Source organism: Cervus canadensis, chromosome 1 (assembly GCF_019320065.1).
Source record: "Cervus canadensis isolate Bull #8, Minnesota chromosome 1, ASM1932006v1, whole genome shotgun sequence".
NCBI classification, from domain to species: domain Eukaryota; kingdom Metazoa; phylum Chordata; class Mammalia; order Artiodactyla; family Cervidae; genus Cervus; species Cervus canadensis.
In genome coordinates, this window is record NC_057386.1 from 71,311,340 (window position 1) to 71,335,796 (window position 24,457).

At 43.8% G+C, this 24,457-nt stretch overlaps 1 protein-coding gene across 9 annotated transcripts in view; it reads left to right on the forward strand.

Moving 5' to 3' along the window:
• The window catches only part of ZNF827 (zinc finger protein 827), a 186,520-nt gene that overhangs the window by 86,803 nt on the left and 75,260 nt on the right, over nt 1-24,457 (forward strand). For all 9 annotated transcript variants that reach the window (XM_043485114.1, XM_043485107.1, XM_043485124.1 and 6 more), the window contains exons 6-7: nt 12,742-12,981; nt 15,396-15,450. In XM_043485114.1, the coding sequence (XP_043341049.1) occupies nt 12,742-12,981; nt 15,396-15,450 (295 nt within the window). The remainder of the gene's footprint in view (nt 1-12,741; nt 12,982-15,395; nt 15,451-24,457) is intronic.

Consider the following 24,457-nt stretch of genomic DNA (forward strand, 5'->3'; position numbering starts at 1 on the left):
CCTGGAAAAGATGGTCTAATTTTTTTTTGGACATGGACCATTTTTAAACTCTTTATTAACTGTTGCACCATTGTTTCTGTTTTATGTTTTGGTTTTTTTTTGGCTGTACAGCACATGAGATCTTAGCTCCCTGACCAGGGATTGAACCCGAACACCCTGCATTGGAAGGCAAAGTCACTGGACTGGCAGGGAAGTCCCAGTCTCATTTAATTAGTCAGTTAATTGTCTGATGAATTATTTAAAGGTGTGCCCAGCTTTGTGTTTCTTCTTCATGGATACTGGCTTGCTCTCGTGATTTGCTGAGGTACTCCTGTGCAGTTCTGGGTGGGAGGTGTGTGTGTGTGAGTGAGTGTGTGCGCACCGGAGGTCATTGTAAGGCTCTTCTATTGAAAAATGCTATTTTTTTCCTTTTTTTAATTGAGGGGGGGAAATTCAATTCCCTACCTTACACCATTTGTCTGCCCTGCCCTCAGCTGTGCCTGTTACCCTCAAGTCCAGAGACCGTGCATGTTATCCATTCCAGAGAAGAAGTCTCCTATTCTGCTGTTCCAGGAAGAGGCAGTGGAATGCTGTTCTCGAAGGTTCTTGGGTATTAGGAGAACTAGAGAAAAAATGCTGCACCACTGTTTCCCTTCGTGGAGAGCATTTCTTCTCTTTTTCCTTGGGAAGAGATGATTGGTACATCCAGTAGGGACAGTAGGAGCCTGAATTTCCTCTCCTGGGATGTGGAAGCTGCCATGGGTAAGCCCCAGGCTTGAGTTTTGTTCCTCAGAGCAGGACTAGGGAGCTTTTACCCAACTGAGGACCACTGTGGAGACACATGAAGTTTCTTATTTTTTTAATTGATGTATAGTTGGTTTACAGTACTGTGTTAATTTCTGCTGAACACCAAAGTGATTCAGTTATACATGTATATATATGCATTCTTTTTTTATATTCTTTTCCATCGTGGTTTATCATTGCATGTTGAATATAGTTCTCTGTGCTATACGGTAGGACCTTGTTGTGTATCCTTTCTATATATGAAAGCTTACATCTGCGAACCCCAGCCTCCCCCTCATCCCTCCCCCTTGACAGCCTCCAGTCTGTTCTCTGTGTCCATGGTTCTGTTCCGTAGGTTCATATGTGTCACATTTTAGACTCCACATACAAGTGATATCAGAGGATATTTGGACTTCTCTGTCTGACTTACTTCACTTAGTATGATAATCTCTAGGTCTATCCATGTTGCTGCAAATGGCATTATTTCATTCTCTTTAATGCCTGAGTCATATTCCACCATGTATGTCTGTATGTATGTATGTATGTTTGTGTGTGTCTGTGTGTGTGTATATATATGTGGGCTTCCCTTGTGGCTCAGCTGGTGAAGAATCTGCCTGCAGTGTGGGAGACCTGGGTTGGATCCCTGGGTTGGGAAGATCCCCTAGAGAAGGGAATGGCTACCCACTCAACTATTCTGGCCTGGAGAATTCCATGGACTGTATAGTCCATGGGGCCTCAAAGAGTCAGACATGACTGAGCAACTTTAACATATATATGTGTGTGTGTGTGTGTGTGTGTGTGTATTTAAACATTTATATTTATGCTGCTAAGTCACTTCAGTCGTGTCCGACTCCGTGTGACCCCATCCCTGGGATTCTCCAGGCAAGAACACTGGAGTGGGTTGCCATTTCCTTCTCCAGTGCATAAAAGTGAAAAGTGAAAGTGAACTCGCTCAATCATGTCCCACTCTTCGCGACCCCATGGACTGCAGCCTACCAGGCTCTGGAGTGGGGTGCCATTGCCTTCTCTAGTTTATATTTATACTATAATATAAATATATTATATTTATATTTTTCTGACTCTTTTGCAACCTCATGGATTGTAGCCCACCAGGCTCTTCTGCCCATGGAATTTCCCAGGCAAGAATACTGGAATGGGTTGCCCTTTCCTTCTCCAGGGGATCTTCCCGACCCAGGGATCAAACCTGCATCTCCTGCACTGGCATGTAGACTCTTTACCACCGAGCCACTTAGAAAGCCCATATGTACATGCTGCATCTCCTCTATCCATTCATCTGTTGATGGATGTGTAGGGTGGACAAGTTCTGTTCTTACTGCATGGATTAGAAACAGGAGAGACGGTGCCTCTGTGTGCTTTTCACTTGAACTGAATATCATCACTTCCCAGCATCCTAACTGGATTATGGGTTAAGGAGTAGATAGAATATCTGATTTTGTTGTTTATCTTTGTACCACGGAGAGATGATTTGGTCAGTGTTACTTGGATCCCAGGTTTTTGAATCTGAGGAGTGAAGGGAAGAGGGTGGGGGGAGTCTTCCCATCCGCCCCCTCCCCTCCCCTTCTCCACTTCGTACTGTTGGTTTCAGGGCCACTTGGGGCTGGATTTGAATGTGATTCGGCTCTACCTAAAGTGCATCACTTGAATGCAGTGAGAGCTGTCACCCACGCTTCTAAAGTTTTAAGCAATAAAGCTGACACCTCCAGGAATCAGTTCATACATACCTGGACTGCATTTTTGTGCCCAGCCCAGAACTTTCTGAGAATGGCAAGTTGAAGACAAAAGATTTTCAATTCATCTGATTGACAGGGGTATCACTCTAGAAAGTGAAATGTTTCCATGTGGAGTCATTGGTGTTGCTTCTAGAGACTCTTTTAAGCGTCTGGTTATTCAAAAACACTCGCTCAGGATCACGATGGCAGTCCAAAGACAGCACGGCCAATTAGTGCTGTTTATTTCGGTGCCACTGCCAGTGCTGGGCCCTTCTGTATTTCAAGTTCATGGCATGTGTGAGTGTCCACAGCAGACCGAGGAGTCAGGGAAGGGAGAAGCATTGCACACCTACTGTGTGCTCTGCCTTAAGTGATGCATGTGACAAACAGATATTAATCCAATATCTTCAAAGTCCTGGGAATGAAAGGGGAATCAGAACCAAGCCCTTGCCAAGCATTCAGTCCACAGGGGAAACAAATCTGTAAATAATAAAACGTTAGCAAGGTCTGAACCGTCTAGAGGTAGGAGAGAGGAGGGAAGGGTGCCATCTGATGGAGATAAAGGAAAGCCTCATAGAGGGATGTCTAAGTCATTTTGAAACCTGCCTAGGTTATTATCGAGAGAAGGGAATAAGGTGAGGGACCCCAGGCAGCACTAGTGGTAAAGAACCCACCTGCCAGTGCAGGAGATGCAAGAGACGGGGGTTTCGATCTCTGGGTTGGGAAGATTCTCTAGAGTAGGAAGTGGCAACCCACTCCAGTATTCTTGGAGAATTCCATGGACAGAGGAGCCTGGCGGGCTACCATCCATGGGGTCACAAAGAATCAGTTGGACACAACCAAGCAGCTGAGCACAAGGTGAGGAATGGTGGGGTGTGTTTGGGCAGGTGGCGGATTTCAGTACTGCAGGGAGAGTGGAACTGAGGGTTTATATGGGGCAGACACTAGGGAAAGGAATCCTTGTAAGGGTGTGGATGCCCAAAGGCAGGAGTGGGCAGCGCCTCTGCACTACCCCCACCACCACCTTCCCCCACTGACCTTCTGTGCGCATGGCCATTGTGCTGGACCCCGCCCTCTCCACCTCTTCTCCCCCTTCTTTTCTTCCTCCTCCTCTGTAGGAGTGGACAGGAACAGTTCTTCCCCATCCTCGACTCTCTACCTACCCTCCCTTTCTGATCTCACACTAGCCCCTTGGATTCAGATGACTTCCCGTCTGTCTATTCTCTTACTGCCTCTAAGCCATCACGACCTCCTCTTCTTGTGGGAATCACAGATACTTAGCCAACATAGAGCTGAAAATCTCCCTTCATATTTCTCCCCAACCCAACTTTCCTTATTCTTGTTTATGTGTGAAGAAGAATGTGGTGAAATTTGCTCAGTCGTGTCCAACTCTTTGTGACCCCATGGACTATAGAGTCCATGGAATTCTCCAGTCCAGAATACTGGAGTGGGTAGCCTTTTCCTTCTCCAGGAGATTTTTCCCAACCCAGGGATCGAATCCAGGTCTCCCGCATTGCAGGCGGATTCTTTACAAGCTGCACCATAAGGGAAGCCCATTCTTATTCATAGCATTTTCCAAATTTCAGAGGCTTAAGAGTCATAGAATTGTTCCTTTTAAAAATTTCACCTCCTGCTTATCCAGACCATACACCAGGTTTCTTCACAATTACTGTCACACCGGTGTCTTCATTCTTGATTCAGACTCCGCCAGCAGTGCCTCAGCATTCAGCCTCTGGAATATCTTGGGAGTCTTTTCTCCCCTTATGAACAGCAGTTCAGGCTCTCATCATCTCCTTGCTTGGATTGCTGTTAATACAGAAAGTCCCCATCCACTCCCCATTTCCATTTCTGCCAGTCCCTTCCTCCTGTAGAAGCATCCCTGCCTGATTGCCCTTCGAAATGTAATCTGATCATGCTGCTTCTCCAAGCAAACCCCCGCTAAAGGCTGGCTCCTCACAGGATCCCCATTTAGGACAGGCTTCGAGGTTCAGCCTTTAAGATTGCATGTTCTGCTCTGACCTGCCCCCTCCAGTGTGATTTCTCTGGAATATAACCTGATGCTCTTTGCTAAACAGGATGTTAAGATAGAAGGTCTGGCTTCAGCAACAAGGTTAGCGCATGAAGAATTTTTTAAAAATGTGAAAACTCCTGACCTCGAGTCAGAAAGTAGAATGATGGTTGCCAGAGGCTGAGGGGAGGGAAAGATGGAGAATTAGTGTTTTATGGGTAAAGTTTCCCGGGGGAGATGAAAAAATTCTGGAGCTGGGTGATGGTGATGGCACAGCAGTGTGAAGGTACTTACTGCCACTGAATGGTGTGCTTGAAAATAGTTACAACGATCCATTTATGTTACATGTATTTTACACACACACACACACACACGCCTTGTCCTTCTTAGCCAAATGGAGAGAGTATAAAAGTGAGAGGTCATTGAAGGTTGGGGCGAGGGGATTTTGTGGAGAACGGGGCTGTGATTCCCCCACTGTAGGGTAATGTGGACAGGAGGAGGGGTTCCAGCCTCTCAGCTCAAATCTGAGAGGGACGTCATCTGCAGAGTCAGTCACATGTTTTCCTCAGTGGGGAGCCTCGTGGCCTGGCTCCTGACAGGGTGAGAGATGGCAAACTGCCTTGGTGTGGCTCTTCATGGGGCCTGAACTCACTCTCTTTGATCAAATGAAGAGGCAGGTGTTTCCCATGGCCCCAGCATGGACCAGATTCCCACAGAAGGGTCAACAGGGATGTTATCAAAAATGCTGTCTAGGAGCTGCCTAGAGACTTGATGGGTACCCTTGCCCACTCGTGAGATTAGAGGCCTGCAGGGGTGTCCCCAGGGGCAGTGGGGGAAATCAGTGAGCCCAGGCTAGAAGGGCATTCAGCCAGGTAAAGGCAAATGCTGGGGATAATCACCACCAAGTCAGAGGTCTCAGAAGACCCCAAGGGCAAATCCCATGGGAAAGATGTATGCCGACCTAAAGAGGGTGAAACCATTCTAGAACAGGTCAGCGAGCTTTCCTCCTCTCTTCTCTCCTCCCAACCACCTCCCCGCTTCTCTGATTCTGGGGTCTGGAAGAACAGCTAGTGTGATCAGGAGAAGGCAACACGACAGGGAGTGGGAGCCGACCCCACCACTTCCCCCATCTCGGACATCCTGGGGACCCTTCCAGGGAGGAGCAGGGATCGCCTTCATGAAAGGGCTGAGCTGTGGATTAACACATGGGGTTGAGCCTGCTGTATCCTGAAACAAGAACATTTTTTTTTTTTTTTGCTATTTAAAGGGTTGTTAGGCCTTGCATTATCTAAGCATTACCAGGTTTTAAGCCTGCCTGAGTTTTCACCCAGGAACAAGAGAAGAACATTTTCCTGCCAGGCAGGTTTAAAGACTGGCAGACAGAGATAGAGTTGGTCTTACATTGACACCCTCCAAGTCCTGCTCAGTCAGGGAGCCAGTTGCACCTTCCAGCTTTGATGCTCCAGACAGACAGACAGTGTGATATTCCCTGGATGCTCCTGGTCGAGTACAATTCCACTTCTGTGCTTTGGTTTCTGATCTTCCACGACTCCTCTTCCCACCCTACATTTGAATTTTACTTCTTGTATGAGAGGGCTGTTGATACTTGTCTGATCATCCATCCATTTGGATTTAAACTGCTTGAGGGCAAGAACCTCATCTTATTTACCTCTGAATACCATGAATCAGCCATCATGGTTCTGAGTACATGGCAGATGTTTTAAAAAAAAGATTATAGAATGACTGAGTGACTGATGAATGAAATAACCCAGTTTGATAGCTAATATATACTTGTGTTTATGAAGGTGGGAAAGAAAACAGTGTTACAGCATTCCCATTGCTTTTTTCTCCTCTGTTGCCAAGCAGGGTTTGAATGCGGTTTGTTGGAGTCACAAACAACTCTTCTGATGCTTCCAGGCGTGCACACTGTTCTGTGTACCTCTAAAGAGGAAGTAGCAGCTTTGTACCGGTGCATGTAATTGTTTTCAATTAAAAAAAATAAAAAACTACACGACATGACAAGATACTTATATTCATCATAGAAAATTACAAAATACAAATAAGCATTGCAGTAAAGAGTCACCCGCAATCCATCTCTCAGGCATCACCTACTTTTGACACTCTCCCATCTCTTCCCATATGCTGAGTTCTCTGTTGAAATATCAGTAGAGACCACTGAAGTCAAATTAATATTTGTCTTATCATTTTAGGAAGAGATTCCAGAGGAATCGAAAATGTGTGTGAAGGGGGCAGATGTCGGGAAAGAGTAGAATCCTGGATGTGTAGACATGTCCCTGGGTGGGGATGTCAAAGCTTAGAGTGCGTGAAGTGATGAATTCAACGGTTGTTGTGTTAGAATGCTGCTGCTGTTAGTCTCTCAGCCGTGTCCGACTCTTTGCGACTCCATGGACTGTAGCCCGCCAGGCTCCTCTGTCCATGGGTTTCCCAGGCAGGAGCACTGGAGTGGGTTGCCAGGCCCTCCTCCAGGGCATCTTCCCAAGCCAGGGATCAAACCCGCATCTCCTGCTTGGCAGGCGGATTCCTTACCAGCGAGCCACCTGGGAAGCCCTCTATCAGGATGCTCCACACAAAAGAGAGCGAGCTGCTGACCAAGAAAGAAATGTAGCAGAAACTTTGTTCCCAAGTCAGCCTGCCTCCTGCATCCTGGGCCAGCTGGGCTGAGATACTGTTGAACCAAGCTGGAACTTAGAAGGAGCGTTCTTTCTTCTTTGCCTTGGATGCTAATTAAATGGGGTCAGAGGAGAAGGGGCAAAAACAAAGAGTATGGCAAAACTTTACAGCCATATTCTTCCATTGGGGTGATTTTGCTCCCCAGAGGACTTTGGAGATAGATGTCTGGAGTTATTTGTGGTCGTCACAATTAGGGGACTGGTGCTTCTGGTGTCTAGTGGTTAGAGACCAGAGAAGTTGCTAAACATCCTGCAGCCTCCCATAGCAGGGAAGTATCTGGCTTCAGATGTCCATAGGTTCAGAAACCCTGCTTTTTTAAAAAAGGTAAGGAAACACTTGGCAAGGATGCTAATGCATGGAAGTGTAAGGACTATAAAAATATTTATTGCATTATGTTTCACTTGCCCATTGAGCTGTCAGTGTGAAAACTTCTCAGTGAGTCTGGAGTCTGTCAGGTAGGTTACAAATGCTAAAGGTTTTTTAGCAGCCATCAGTGTTTTGGGCAGTTTTGAAAGGTCAAGAGTTGTCATAAGAAAGAAAAGAAAGCACTTCATGGAAAAATCATACTTGAAATTATCCCAAGTAGCTTTTAAAAAACTGATTTGTTAGTAACATCAAAAGTCAGATTGCTTCAGGTGACCAATGAGAAAGGAAAGAGATTGAAGGTGTTTTCCTTCTCTGTCTTTGAGTAGCTTTGAGTGACTGAAATGACCGTGGTTCCCCTCTCACCTTTTCCTCATCCTGCAGTAAATGCCACCAGTTTCAAGTAACTAAAATGTGGCCTATTATTTTGCATTAAGTTCAATAAAAACATCTGTGAAATGTATAAGTCATAATTCAGCTCCCCCCCAAAGTTGGTTTTTTAGGATATGTTCTACCCTAAAATATCCAGTGGACTTTTATTCAGTGTACGCATGTTTAAACATAAGGAAGCTTTGTGCCCAGTATGGAGAGAGAAGGAATACTATGTTAATTTCATTGTTATTTCAGGTCTGTTTCAATCTGAACTACTGGGTTGTCTGAACTAGCCAAGTAATATTACCAGTTAGTAATATCATCTTTAAAATGCTTGAATTTAACAATCTGTTATTCAGAGCATCTATGAATTGTTAGGATGACTGAAGTATTTTTGATATGAAACAAAGGGCATGGAACTGGTACCTAATGGGGGAAGCAAAATTAGCTTGGGCTTCCCTGGTGGCTCAGTCGGTAAAGAATTTGCCTGTAATGCTGGAGACCTGGGGTCAATCCCTGGATTGGGAAGATCCCCTAGAGGAAGGCATGGCAACCCGCTCCAGTATTCTTGCCTGGAGAATCCCGAGGGACAGAGGAGCCTGGCAGGCTACAGTCCATGGGGTCACAAAGAGTTGGACACAATGGAGCGACTAAGCACACAGCAGAAAGTGGGCATTTTTCTTCTAAGAATTCTGCCTAAATGTCACCCAAGCTGCAGAGAAACTTCAAGAGTTACTTTAGTGTTTCAAGTAATTTTAGTGTTACTTGAAGATGTGATAGTTCCTGTGGTTAGCCATACCTTGAAGCACGGTGTTGTATTTCGGTAAATATTTTGATTCTAAATTAAATCCAGATTTAACTAATATATTATTTTTTATCTTTGTTGCATTAAAATGTTTAAAAATATGAAAAATAAAACATTTGAAAGCTGGTGGACAAAACTGATTTCATTAAATCCAGGAGTGGAAATAGGTGATTTTTAATCCAGGGGCAAAGCTGGGGAAAAGGGGGTTTAGGGGAGATAAATAATAGAGCTTCTTTCTAGCTTTGCTCTTTTTTTGTTTGTTAAGTTTCTTTCTTTCTTTCTTTCTTTTTTTTTTTAAATGAAATGAATCCCTTTCTAGCATCCCTTTGTGTTTGTCCTCAGGCCTTGGAATGACTGGCAAGGTTCAGAGACATCATTATGTACCTGTGACACTGACCCCACTGTTTATTTTCCAAATCCTGAGTAGTTTGAGGGGACACAAAGAGGGCACTGTGTGTGGTGACTGCACCTATGGGTGATCTAAGGGAAGGTCAGGATGGCTGTCAAGTCCCCAAATCCCTTAAGGGGTCAGAGGGTGCAGTCAGGACCAGAGAAAGAATCAGATGGGCCAGAAGTAAAGGCATAGAAGCCAGGCATGTAACTTGGAAAGCTTTATATTCTTCTTTTCTTTTCCTTTTTTTTTTCTCTTTTTAGGATAATCAAATCAATGGACTTGGTTTTTATGAGCGTCACAGACATGCAAAGATAAAAGAAAAGAAAAAAAAAAACAGCTTGGCAGGAATGTGGGGAGAGGGATCTGAATTAAATATAACTGTAGCCTGTAGTTTAGTTGCTGACAAAAATCAGGTCGTTTTCTCTGAGAAGCATGTGTAATACGTCAGGAAGAAAAAAAGCACAATTAGCACACTTCTTACATGAAATCTTATGGGTAGCATCTTATTAATTTCGTTCCATTAAAAATACTCCTCTATCTTCTTTATTGCAAATCAATAGTCTTGCATATACTTTACTTTCACCTGCCTCATACTTGGCAAGGAGAGCCTAGCTTTCTCTGACTACCCCGCTTAGAGCAATGAGATTTCCCTGTCGTATCTCCTAACTGTCCCATAGATCTGCACTTGCTTACTATTGCCTCTTACTCTTATGTCTGTCTGTCTATCTGTCTATTTATCCATCCACTGGGCTGGCCAAAATTTTCATTCCAGTTTTCCCTCAGGACCTTAAGGAAAAACACAAATGAACTTTTTGGCCAACCCAGTATGTATGTATCTATCTATCCATCCATCCATCACAGATTACCACCAACTTGGTAGCTGAAAACAACAGAAATCGGGGCCAGCAGTCTGAAATCTGAAGGTTCTAGGGGAGGATCTTTCCTCACTCCTCACTCCTTCCAAATTTCTGTTGGCTCCAGGCAGTCCTTAGCTTGTGACTGCAAAACTCTAGTCTCTCTGTTTGTCTTAGTCTGTTTGGGCTTCTGTACCAGAACATCATGGCCTGGGTAGCTTGTAAACAACAGCAGTGTACTTCTTGCAGATCTGACGTCTGGGAGGCGAGGATGAAGGTGCCAGTGTGGTCAAGTGAGCGCCTTCTTCCTGGTTCACTGTCAGGCACCCTTGCCCTGTGTCCTCACATGGAAGAAGGGGCAAGGGAGCTCTCCAGGGTTTTCTTCATAAGGGCACGAACCCAGTGCATGGGGGACGGCTCCTCATGACCTGATCACCTCCCAAAGGCCCTACTTCCAAACACTGTCACACTGGTGACGAGGCTTCCACATGTTAATACCAGCATTCGGTCTCCAGCACAGGGTCTGTCCTCACGTGGCCTTTTCCATCCTCATCTGTGTGTGATATGGACACTTGTCATTGGATTCAGGGCCTGCCTCGGTAATCCAGTCTGTCATCTATCTATCTAGCCCTTTTGGGGTTTTTTTTAGGTTTTCCAGAATGCTTGAGTGTACAGTATACAGTAATAGCTAACAAATGTTTACTGATTTGAAAGTGTGGCCTTATTTTAAAGTGACCCAGATTAACGGCTGGGCTAATTGTCCCACCTTGTTTCCACGGTGTTCTGTCATTAACTGTAAGGAACACATGTCCATAAAGACACTCTAGCCTTCCAAAGTAAATGTGTGCTTCAACCTAGAGACCAAATGTTCAATAGCCACACCTAAAGCTAGAGCAGTCAGCAGGTTGAACTGTTATTATAACTTGTAAGATTGCTGTTTTTCTAAGTGTTAATCCTTGGGCTGCAATTAACTTCCTAGGTGGTCTTGAGGATTACTAGCTCCCAGCAAGGTGTAAATGTCGCAGTTGCATCAACCCTATTTATTTTATTAATTTAGGTGCTCTGGAAAAGAAAGAAAAATATATTGATCGGAGCTTTCGAAAGAGGGGGAGGAAATCATAGTATGAATACGCTCACTCTTACTTGCTTCACTGAAGCTGAGTGTGTTATAAATATAAAACAAGGGCAGATATTTGCCGTGTTCTCTGTACGTTCTAGAAGCAGCACGGCAGAGAAGAAATAGTGTGTGAAAGTGATCACGAGACTGTGGTCAGGAAACCTGGTTCTAGATCTGGAGACATTCAGCCTGCTTCTGCTGCCGTTCGTGTGGCCTTGAGCAGGTCACATGACCTCTCTGAGCTTCACTTTCCTACCTTTTCCAGAAGTTAGATGAGTTAAACTAGTTTTCTTTTTTTAAAAAAAATTGGAGTATAATTGCTTTGCAATATTCTGTTCATTTCTGCCGTACAACACAGTGAATCAGCTCTATGTATGCATGAACCCCCTCGCTCATGAGCCTCGCTCCTGCCCCGCCTATCCCACCCCTCAGTCATCACAGGGCACTGACCTGAGCTCCCTGTGCTACTCAGCAGCCTCCCGCTAGCTGCCTGTTTCACACTTGATAGTATGTATGTGTCAGTGCTGCCCTCCCAGTTCACCCCACCCTCCTCTTCCCCACCTTGTGACCTCATGTCTGCTTTCTACACCTGCATCTCCACTCCTTCCCTACAGAGAGGTTCATCAGTAACATTTTTCTAGATTCCATGTATATACATTATTATATGATAACTTGCTTCTCTCTTTCTGACTTGCTTCACTCTGTATGACAGAGTTCTAGGTTCACTCCACAGCACTACAAATGACCCAATTTCATCCCTTTTTATGGCTGAGTAATATTCCATTGTGTATACATCTTCTGTATCCATTCATCTGCTGGCGGACATCTAGGTTGCTTCCATGTCCTAGCTATTAAAAATAATGCTTCACTGTGGTACATATACACAATGGAATATTACTCTGCCATTAAAAAGAATACATTTGAATCAGTTCTAATGAGATGGATAAAACTGGAGCCCATTATACAGAGTGAAGTAAGCCAGAAAGATAAACACCAATACAGTATACTAATGCATATATATGGAATTTAAAAAGATGGTAACTATAACCCTATATGCAAGACAGAAAAAGAGACACAGATGTACAGAACAGACTTTTGGACTCTATGGGAGAAGGCGAGGGTGGGATGATCTGAGAGAACAGCATCGAAACATGTATATTATCAAGTGTGAAACAGATCGCCAGTCCAGGTTGGATGCATGAGACAAGTGCTCGGGGCTGGTGCACTGGGATGACCCAGAGGGATGGGATGGGGAGGGAAGTGGGAAGGGCATTCAGGATGGGGAACACATGTAAATCCATGGCTGATTCATGTCAATGTATGGCAAAAACCACTACAATATTGTAAAGTAATTAGCCTCCAACTAATAAAAGTAAATGGGAAAAAAAAGAAAAGAAAAGAATGCTTCAGTGAACACTGGGGTACATGTGTCTTTTTGAATTACGGTTGTCTCAGGGCATATGCCCAGGAGTAAGGATTGCTAGGTCGGTCATAAGGTTAAACTGGGAGGTTTCCAAACTTTGTTTGAAAAGCTCCGGTGCTTTCTTCTTAACCGCTCCCTTGTAGTTCTCTCTGTGATGAAAGACTGGGTTTGGTTCAGAATTAAGAAACTCTAGCATTTTTGTTCTTCACTCACCTGTTGCAGCGGAAAGCTACAAGGACACTCAGATGGTGAAGATTAAAGAGGAACCTATGGAGGTTGACATCCAGGACTCGCAGGTCTCCATCTCACCCAGCTGCAACGTTGGCTACAGCACTTTAATCGGGCGAGAGAAAACGGAACCCTTGCAGAAGCTGCCAGAAGGCAGAGTGCCCCCAGAGAGAAACCTATTCAGCCAGGACATCTCCGTGAAGATGGCTTCCGAGCTGCTTTTTCAACTGTCAGGTATGTTTTCTTGCAGGAAAAAAACAAAATGTCAATAGTTGAGACTGATTTGAGGGAAGGCCACTCTAACAAAGTAAAAAAAACACCTGCATTATAGGCTTTTTTAGACAGAAATCCATTTTGTTAGTTTAACATGGATTCTGCCACTCAAATGAACAGTCCATCAGATGTTGCCAAGTCAAACTCCTGGCAAACTTTCTTTAATAAATAGTTAAGAATCATTTGAAATTAGAACTCTATTTAGTTCCATGCAAAAGACCCCTGTTACATGGATGAAATATCTCACCTCTAGTTTTGTTTAGGCAGTTGATCTGATTAACAGCCTTTTTTTTTTTTTTTCCTAATGTGCAAAAGATTAACTTCAATTTACTCTAACAGTGGCTGAATTACCATGAATTCCAAAGTAGTGTGGTTGAAATTAATGAGATTTTACTATATCTTGCCCCTGTAAAAAAAGTCAAGGAAAGGGAAAAGTAAAAGATAAAACTGTAAGGACTCTTTCCCCAGCTATAACCTAATAGAACATTTTCTGTAAACCAACCTTTTCTACTTTGACTACTTAGAATTCAAAGTCTAGAAGTCAGTTGCTAGCTCAGCTAAATGTCTTAATAGAATAGGTAAGGGTCCTAGAACCTAAGTTGTTCCCTTTATTACCTCTTTCAAGCAGCATCCTCTTCGTTGTTATCAAATTTAATGTGCTATTCCTGTTTGAATGTGATTGAGATGAATGAAGGAGATTCATACAAGATGCAGACTTATATAGAAATACAGATACTTTATCTTTGGTCAAGCGTTGGCCTACATACTGAAATTCAGGCATCAGTAGCGTTTGTCACTGATATTTCATAAAGTCTGTTTTGCTGTGACTTGCAGATTTAAAACACCCATTATTTAAATGCCACATTTATTTAAATGCTAACTTTTCTCCACTAAGAAAAACCCCAGAAAAAGGAAAGAAGCTAGGATCTGCATGCCATTCTGATAGCTCATTTTCTCCTTGGCCTTGTGACACCACCCATAGCTGTGAAGTTACTGGTTGGTGCTGAAAATGATGGCTCTGGGTTCTCAAACAAGAACTGTGTTTGTGCAGAGCTCAGAGAGGTGGAAATAGTGAAGTCAGTAAACTGAATAGGCCATATAGTTCTTTGCAAGTTCCAAAGATGCTCCAAACATGCAAGATGTTTTTCTTTAAAAAAAAAAAAAAAGCAAAACAGGCTGAATGCATCTCTAAAAACAATGTAATTTTGTGAGTGATTTGGCAGTTCAAATTTGCAGAGGTGAGGCCAGTATGGTTCTTTTCAAGAAGTCTCTATCTCCAGCAGTACATTATCACGGTCTTACTATCAGCTCAAAACTTGTGTCTGAGAGTTCTCACCCTGGCGCTGTCACTGAATGCCCTGGTGACCTCAAGCAAGTCATTTAGCCCCGATTTCCTGCTCTTTCAAAGAACCCTGCCTGTGAATCCAAATTCACCCTCATTGCCACTGTTGAGCGGACAGAAAGGAATCGTCCAAGCAAACATGCATGCAGCAGCCTCAGACCAGTGTTTAAAAGCATGGGAAAGATAGCATTAATCTTTGTTTACATTTTCTCCCCGAATCCATGAGATTAGGGGTTTTTCACTTGCCCTGCCGTTGAAATCTGAAACCCTTGTAGAGGTGGCCAGGTTTCCTCTGGAGACTTAAAAGAAGCCATTGAGAGCTGTGACAGTCAGAAGCCTCACATTTGAACTGGTTAGAGAAGACCAGAGGTCAACTTTTGTGCTCCTGAAAGCTAATTAAATAATTTCTGACAGCTGGTAGATACAGACCTCAAGACGGAGTAAGGGAGAGTTTACCTCCCCTCGTCTAATGATATTTTTTTGTCCCCTGTGACATTTATCAGAATAAGCGCTCAATGACTCTCACACCCAGAGGTCTTACGACTGTTTTTATAGCCTGCCTCACAAAGGGGCCTGACAATACGGAATGCTTAAAGGTTGTCATCAAAGTCAGAAGCGGAACAGTTGCAACAACTGCACTTTTCATGCTGAATCAGAGAAAAGCAGACATTTTTCAGTTGGGGGGAAAATATAATTGAAATAACTATCTTTGTGCACATCTCTGTGTGTGTGTGGGGGGGTTATGTACATGTACTTACTGAGGCCTGATGAAAATCAGACACACGCTTGTGCGTTGTTAGTAACTCTTTCCCTTTGATTGGTTTTTAATAAACTATTTTGGTAGGTACTGTTGACATGATTCTGTTGCCTGTCTTTACCAGTAAGACAGGAAGGGTTTGAATGCTTGAAAGAGAAACCAAAAGAAAACCACAAGAGAGAAAGAGGTGTGGATGGTGTTTCTGCTTCAGCCTTAAACACACAGGTTGAGTCAGAACAACCTAAGAGATGTCTGTTTCATCCTCTCTCTTTACAGAGAAGGTGAGCAAAGAGCACACTCAGAAAGAAAACACCCTCCGGACGACCACCAGGTAAGGCCACTGTGGGGCCCCCTGGGGATGCCCTCTGTGGGGGCCATCAGGCCTGCATCACAGCTTGAACGGCGTTCCTCAAACCTTTTTCTTTCACTGGGTTCAGCAGTCACCCCCTTTTCACTGTTTTGGGTTTGAACTTTGGTTGGTGGAAACAGTAGAGAAAGCAAAGGACCCCAAGGGGAAAGACTGTTCACAGTTATTAAACATCCGAGGCTGTCACTGTGCTGCCAGTTTTCCTTATGCTATGGGTTTTTTTAATTCCTTTTGATGATATTGTGACATGGATATTTATTATCCTCTTGGGCAGAAGTTTCCTGACTTGAGGGTTGAAGCGGGTGGCCGGACTGTGACTGGGAGCTGGGTCTATGTCTCAGGGAAAGCCTCACTCGGTTGGTAGGCCGAGTCCAGCTGTGTTCCTCAGGAGCTTTGCAGCTGTGAGCTGATCATTTGTCACCGGGGACATCCCAACTTTTTAACTCACGGCATTGTTGGGAGCGCAAAAATGTAGAAGAAAGACAGTGCTTTCAAAACTTGCAGGAAAACTGACATCACTAACAACTGTAGGTAAGGAAGCTTCCCCATTTGCCAGAGGAGTTTTAAGAGAAGGCTAGCCAGGGGGCTGCCTGCCCATCTGCCACCCGTTCTGAGCCTTATAACCACCCAGATCTGGGCTGGCAGGCAAGTGCCAGCAAGCGCAGACCCCATCACTGGAAAAGGAGCTCTGGGGAGAGACAGTCTCCCCCTTGGAAGGCTTTTTAAAAAATGTATTTTATTTATCTATTGGACATGCCATGCAGCATGTGGGATCTTAGTTCTCCACCCAGGGGTGGAACCTGTGCCCCTGCATTGGCAGCACAGAGTCCTAACCACTGGGCCACCAGAGAAGGATGTTTCTCCCCCTTGGACAGCTTTAAGTCAAGGAACTTTACTTTCCTGAGAAAACATAGATTCTTCCTGGTGGGAACTGTTGATGGATTTTGTGGTTTTAATTCTTGGGGCAGAAGATGTGACGGGACTCAGGCTCAGAACATCACACAGGATGCTCAGAGTACACAGGATCAGTGCCCCTTTGAACCTTTGCCTGAGCTGTTTCTTTTTAATCCTGTGAATTGAAATGTGGGACTGGCACGTATTAAATAGTAATTAACACAGAGCCAGCTTGATTTACACAGGGTTTGTATCGTGTTAGGGACAGAATCTGCCTCTGGCAGAACCCAAGATCAAGGTCTTGGCCTTGATCCACGTGTGAGCGTACAGATGGGAAGCTAGTCTCGCGACCTGATCTGGTCTGTGCGTTGTGTTGGGAAATTGGTCTGGGGGGTAGAGAAGTGATTTTGTGTTTAGTTGGATGCCCAAGTAGGAGGTGCAAGCTGCTGGACATTCGTCTGCCTTCGCCATGTGATCTTGTTGTTCAGTCACTAAGCGTGTCCGACTCTTTGTGACCCCATGGACTGCAGCATCCCAGGCCTCCCTGTCCCTTCACCATCTCCCGGAGTTAGCCCAAGTTCATGTCCATTGCATCAGTGGTGCTATCCAACCATCTCATCCTCTGCCATTGTCTTCTCCTTTCACCTTCAATCTTTCCCATCATCAGGGTCTTTTCCAATGCGTCTGCTGTTCACATCAAGTGGCCAAAGTATGGGAGCTTCAGCATCAGTCCTTCCAATGAATATTCAGGGTTGATTTCCCTTAGGATTGACTGGTTTCATCCCCTTGCTGTCCAAGGGACTCTCAAGAGTCTTCTCCAGCACCATAATTTGAAAGCATAAAATGTAATCTTAGGGCTATTTTTTTAGTGTCTATGCTATATTCATTTGTCTAAACACATGAAATTGGCCAGATTGGTAGATGTCGACAGCAGATTAAAAATAATAGGTGTCAATTTGCTTCCATAGTCTTCCTGAAGTGTCACAGGTCAGGTTCCCTAGAAGCAGAGCCCGAGACAGGATGCTCATGTGGGCGTGCTCTCAGGGCCAGCTGCCGGGGTGCAGTGGGTTGGGAGAGGGAAGGGTTGCTAAGCGAGCACAGGCTGTGAGCTGTATTCTAGCTCCAGTTTGCTTCCACGGAGAATTCTGAGACATGGATTGCACCACAGAGTAAATCCTGCCTCAAGGTAAAGGAGCCAGCTCTTGGTACCCCCTTATTATCTACTAATTCAGCAGGGAATGTGTGGCCCACCACTGCAACCATGAGGGTAGATCTCGCTGTTAGCAGCCAACACTCCCAGCACCATGGGGGTGGGTGCACCGGTGCACTAAAGGTGATCTGGGCAGGACCCCAGCAGCGTCTCCTTGGAGGTTTCCTGCTGACTCTTTAAGATTGCATGATGATACTTATGTGAAAGAAAGGTATGCTGAGAGACCTTGTTATGGCATGCTTTTCAGATGTCCCCTGGGAAGAGGTAAGAGGAGGTTTGAACTAGCCCCAAACAAGTGAAATATGCCTCATAGCCTCAATTCCCTTGGCTGGAGCTGGAGCATAATTATAGGATAGAAAAGACTTTTTTTTAAAGCCATTTGGCAAATATGAAGCAATCCTTAAATTCTCCTGTTGCTGGGAGATTATGAGTAAGAAGAAATCCAAATCAGATCTTTTGCCCAAAGCAAAGGAAGAGATGCTTCCTATGGGCCCCCCACCCCACCCATGATAGCGTTCAGAAATCAGTGTTACAGGTTTCTCGGTTTATTGTTCTTCAACAATATCCTTGGTGTGTTTTTATTTTTCCTTTGATTGGGCAACTTGCCCAACTAGCCTCTCCTCAAAGAGATCTCTGGTTTTTTTTTTTCTCTTCTCACCTCATTACTTAAGGTGGAATAGAATCAAGCTGCCTTGTGCCAAGAAATCCTCTATAACCTGAGTTACTGATAGCAGAAATAAGAAAAAAAATGCTAGTTCTATCTCTTCTTTTTTGATTCCTGTTTTAGAAAGAACTATGTTTTTTATAAGAAGTTTGCACAAGATCAACTAATGGGGGTTATGTTTTAAGGTATGGTTTGTGATACTTTCCAAAAAGATTTGCATCAAGCCTCCAAATTTCCATGTCTCCTGATTTTTTTAAGTACTAAGTGGAACATTGGGTTAGTTACCTGATTTCCCATGTTTGATTTCCTAGAAGAAGCTGACGTCCAGAAGGATGGCTAATGATTGAAGTTTGAGTTTGGAGTTGTCCATTTTAAGGGTTCCTGGACATGTGAGGTCCTTTACTTGTGAAGGGCAGCCCTGGATGCTGGCCTCAATGCAGTATTGGGATCAGGCGTTTCCAAATGCCAGTGGTTGCCTGAGCCCCTCTACACGTTGGGGTCTGCTCTTGAGGTCTGGAGATCCGGGGGAACCAGAGGAGAAAAGAGATGTGCAGAGCTGAAGTAAGAAACTGATTCTCCACAATTATCTCCCTGTCCTTTATCAACCCACAACTTCCCCTGCAGTTGATTATCATTATTAATCTTCAGTGTAATTGCAACCACAAGAACAGAGGCAAAGTGTAGCAGCCCAGGGTGAGACACTCCGTAGCTTGGCATTCCGATGTGTGCTGGTTTACCCAGGCTACAGGAAGCCCATCCCATAAAGGCTGATGACTGCACCCCCTCCTCATCCAATCCCCCCTCATCACAGCTGTCCATTGGCAATTCTGTTTGTCGATATCTCAATTACAAGACGGGAGACATGGAAAGAGAAAGTGATGTTAGACAACATTCCTTGTTAGCTATTTCATAAAAGAGGTTTTAGGTAAAGCTAAGGGTTGAAACCAGTAACTGGCAGGTTTCTGGATCACTGACTCTCAGTCTCATTTTTCAAAACCTCTTACAATGGAAAATTTCAAATATAGGCAAAAGCAGAGAATGTACCCAGGATAGAGTGTAAACAATTAGCAGTTCATGTTAGTTCACAAATGTTGTCTCATCCATCCCTTTGTTTTGTTCTTCCTTCCCCTAGATTATTTTGAAGCAAATCCTAGACATCATTTAAAGAACTAGCTTGAAAATGCCTTTTTAAAAAAATCATCCTAATAACTTAGACTCAGCCGCTTAAATTAGGATCATCTTCCCAAAAGCAAAGCAGAAAACAGTCCACCAGGGCACCCCATGTGGCCAGGCAGCGAAATCAATCTGCTTAGCAGCTGGGATTTTGGATCACGTGGTCCTGCTCACCCATGCCTTGAACTTACCCCTTTTCCACCCATGTCTGTGCCCTCCTGGGGGCACCTCCACTGAATCAGTCCTTCAGTTGGAGCTTCACTATAAATGCTAAAACAGCAGTTCTTCTGCCTCTTTAACCTTAGAGTGGAGAAAATTCAATCTAAGTGTAAAGAAGTCTCTGTGTCCCCTTTGAGATAGCGTGTGGCATTCTTAATGCCATTCTGCCTGACAAATGAGATGGGTCTACCCGGACCCAGGAGAACAGAAAGACTGGAGGCTTAAGAGACTAATACAATCTTGATTTTTCGATTTCCTTTCCCGGCACAACCCTAGGTTCTGCCGGGAGTAGATAACCAGCTAATATGATCATTTGTAGATGAAAATACATGAGGCATGATATCATAACCAGATCCCAAAGTTTAATGGAATAAAAAGAAGATCTACATCTTCTGACATGGACCATCACCCAGCCAGATGCTGGATGAGATCGAAGTAGGAAAATGGAACCCTAGAGTAAGAATCAGATAGCTCCTGGCAAGTGAATTGGACATGCTTGATGTTGTGTAACACCATGAACTTCAAACAATGGCTGCCAAGAACCTTCTCTTGGTTATTTGTTCTCTCTTCCCCATTAATAATTCAGTGTCCATGGGGATATCAGATTGCAGGCCTATAAGAAAACCTTCTCACACCTGGCTTGCTCTGCTCCAAGAGCCAGGAAGTATTTACCTGAATAGTTTTTTTTTTTTTTTCCTCTCCATTACTAGATGCAAAGCAGAAGTGGGAAAATCAGAAAGATAGAGTCAGATCATGCTGTGCCAACCAATATTTAATTTGCCCAATTTTCAGAATTTGAAATGCGGGCTATTTTTCTGTGATCTAGATAAAGGCACTTACAGTGTTTACTAAAAGACATATGTACTTGAAAGTGTCCAATATAGAATTTGCCTGGGTGGTGGTTAGGATGCCTGTCCTTAAATATTTATGAGTCAGTAATAGAAATTGCGCAAATTTGTTAGAGTGCGATGCACTGCTTCAATTTGTGCAATTTCCCCTTTTCATTTTTTAAGAGGCGTAAGAGAACAATGTTCCATTACCTTAAAAAGTAAAAGATTACAAATAAAGAACACTGGATTACATGGAAGCAATTAAGAAAATAAACAGGAAACAGAGCAAATGAAATTGATATTTGAGTAGCTTTACCCTTTATATTTTCTGACTTTAAAGGCATAGAACTTTGTTTCTAAAAAATGAAAATTGCTACTAATTTCATGAAGTCCCTCTAGTTATGAGTTTTAGTGCTTTTTTGATCAAGTCAAGGCTTTTGGGCCATTACAAATTTTTAAAAACACCCTTCGTCAAGACACTGCCATCTACTGGAATACTGTCTTAATAAATATGTAAATCTATGATGTCTGTGATGTTGAATACTGATCCATGCCCACATAGGGCTTCCCTTATGGTTCAGCTGGTAAAGAATTCACCTGCAATATGGGAAACCTGGGTTTGATCCCTGGGTTGGGAAGATTCCCTGGAGAAGGGAAAGGCTACACACTCCAGTACTGTGGCCTGGAGAATTCCGTGGACTCTATAGTCCATGGGCTCGCAAAGAGTCGGACACAACTGAGCGACTTTCACTTTCACTTTCACCCCCAGATAAGGTACCCTTGTTCAGTACACAGCCTGCACCACTGTCTGTAGCTGCCCTGACATAAATGTTGACTGGAGTGTTTTCCACTGGCAGTCCATCCTTTTCAACTTTTCTTTGAGTTTTCATTTTTCAAAGAAGCTAAAATTCACCCTTAAACAATGGGTTCTTTGTGTTTAATACGTAGAGCTGCAAACTCCTTTGTGCCTCGCTGCCCTTTGAGGTTTTCCCCTTCTTACGGCACCACACCTTCCGCAGTACTTTCCTCTGTTCCTGCACGCCGTCGTCCTGTAGGTATCACGCTCTGCCGTTCTTCCTCCCATCAGTGACCGCACCGTCAAGCCGTTATCCTTGAGACACTGTGCTTCCAGGACTGCTAAGGTAGTGTCACTCTGGAGAGGCAAGTTTCAGTCTTCCTTTCAGGGATCTGGAGAGGCCTGTGCCTTTCTTTTCTTCATTTCCATGGTCTCTCTCATCTTTATTTCTACCGGCTTACAACAGTGTTCTGTGTGTGGAGCCCAGAGCAGTCAGGAACGAGATGTACATCTGTACATCTCTGTAAGTAGACATCCTTGTTTGACAGATCACACACGGGCCATGTGACATGCGGCTCAGGCACCGCCTTCACTCCTGCTCTGCTAATCTGGGGTTTTCCTGCAAGGGTGTCTCCATAGTTACTAGAAATATCTCCAACAGGCCGGGGTTGACGAGAGGGGCAAGCCCTGGTGGACAGCACAGCAGCCCGAGGCCTGTCCACGTTCCACGGGCATCGCAGGGCTCTCGCGTCACCGCAGAGGAGACCGAGTTCATCTCTGCTCTGCTCACCTCGGCAGAAGCCCATTGTCCCCATTCACGTACAAAGTCGGCTTCCTGCGGGAGGGCCGGGTCCCTCCACGAGCTGACATTTCAGGGATCTGGACGTGCAGGTCCACTTCCGTGGCTGCGCCTGGCTCCGGCTCCCCAGGGTCTGGCCTCCCTGTCTCCACCACCGTGGACAAGGCCTGGCATTGTGCTCCTTGTCCCGAGAAGTTTCCTGGCTCGGCGGTGGATGAATGCTCGAGTTGCAGCAACAGGCATTGTTCCTTGAAAACGTGGTGTTAGGTTATATGGGGTAGAGGCCTGCCTCTAGGATACACTAACTAGAAGTACTTTTCAGAGAAAAAAATTTAAAAGCATTACCAAAATGTATTCTTCGTAAAATACCCTACTTTTCTTCTACAATATTTTAAACAGTCTTTTTCTTCCATGACTTTCAGCCTTCTGCGACTGAAGTCAACTGATATTAATGGAATCAGATTTTGGATAACAATTTCCTTTGCCCATGTGTTTTACAACTGCTTCAATTATATCATCCTTGGCTTATTCTTTAAAAGACTCAGAGTCTCTTTAAAAAGAAAGAATTTCAGAGTCTCTTTAAAAAGAAAGAATTCCAAACTGTAAAACTTAATCATTTTTTAAGTTTTAAAAAGTAACTTGTTTCCAGAGAATGTAGGAGGCCATAAAGAAGAAATAATAACCACTTCTAATCAACCCTGCTACCCTGAGGCAGCCGCTGACTGCTAGGTTGGTGGTGTGTATCCTGGCTGAATTTTTATCTATTCATAGATGTATACTTTCCTATCAAAACTGGATCCTACCATATGTAGTGTTTTATAATCTTCTGTTTTACCTAGTAATATATTTAGAACTTCTCTTCGTATCAGTAAACATAATCCAATAGTATTCTTTTCATATTTGCATGTGCCCTAATTTATTTATTATATCTCCTTAATTATTGAGTATTAATGGTTTGGTTTTGTTTTCCCAAGTTGTTGCTAATATAAACAATGCCAGGATAAACTGACTCAAGAAAGATGAACAGTTTTCAGGCTTTTCTATGAATTGTCTAATTGATTTTCAAAAAGGTTGAATTTACAATTTTACTAGAAGCTAATGAGAGAGAGAATATTTTAAAGGTCTTTGATTTATCATTAAAAAAATTTTTTTTTACCAATTGGAAGGTTAAAAATTATATCTTACAGTTAAGACCTTTTCATTTATTGATTTCTGGTGATATCAAGCATTTTGTTCATGAGGAGCCTTTTTTTTTCAATTTTTTATTGTCACATTTTTCTGTCTGGTAGTTGGTCTGGGTTGAACTTTTTGTTTGATTGTTGATATTGATTTTTTTTATTATGAAAAATTTTAAAACAAAGAGAAAGAAATAATACAATAAACCACCACATCCCCACCACCCAGATTGAATAAATATTTGTCACAGTTATTTCACCAGTCTTTTTTTCCTTATATTTTAGATCAAATTCAGGCATGACATTCACTCTCACATTCTTTGAGATATGTATCTCTAAAAAATAAGGGCATTTTCTGCAATACCATTGCATACCTTATAAATTAACAACACGTTTGATTGGTTTATAATTGCTTTGTGAAGTCATTCAGTCGTGTCCGACTCTTTGTGACCCCGTGGACTGTAGCCTACCAGGCTCCTCCCTCCATGGGATTCTCCAGGCAAGAATACTGGAGTGGGTTGCCATTTCCTTCTCCAGGGGATCTTCCCGACCCAGGGATCGAACCCGGGTCTCCCGCATTGTGGGCAGACGCTTTAACCTCTGAGCCACTAGGGAAGCCCTAAGGTTCAGTTTGATTGGCCCCAGCCAAGTATACAGCCATGCCAATGAGGAGCAAGAGGAACGACATCTTGGCTTTCTTATCACCTCCAAAAGTTAAAGAAAACTGGGGGTCTGTATGGGTGCCCAATGATGGAGTGACCGTGACTCTCCGTGACTCACAGGCCCCTTTAGATACCCACTGAGTCTGCAGTGCCAAGGCTCAATCTGTAGATAAATGTGATTCCTTCAAGTTTTGCTCACTGCAATCCTTCTTTCTTTGAAAATGTGTGCACCCAACATGATGAATGATCGGCTTTCTAGGCCTAGCCCACAGGGGTCATAAGAGGGCTTCTCTGTTGCGTCCCTTTTCAGCTGGAATAGGGAGTATGCTGTTTCACATGCTCGGGTTGTCCTCAGGTCAGAGACTCACGGTTGTTTCTCATCTCAAGCACTCTGCTCCACCTATGTCCCCTGACCTGCCACCCAGGGTTCTTTTATTCAAATAAATAAATAAATAAAATCACTTAAGAGTAAGGGTCCTCGGGAGGGACCGTGTACATGAATGCCATTAAAACCTTGTGTTCTTTCATTGTATATTACCTTTTTAACTG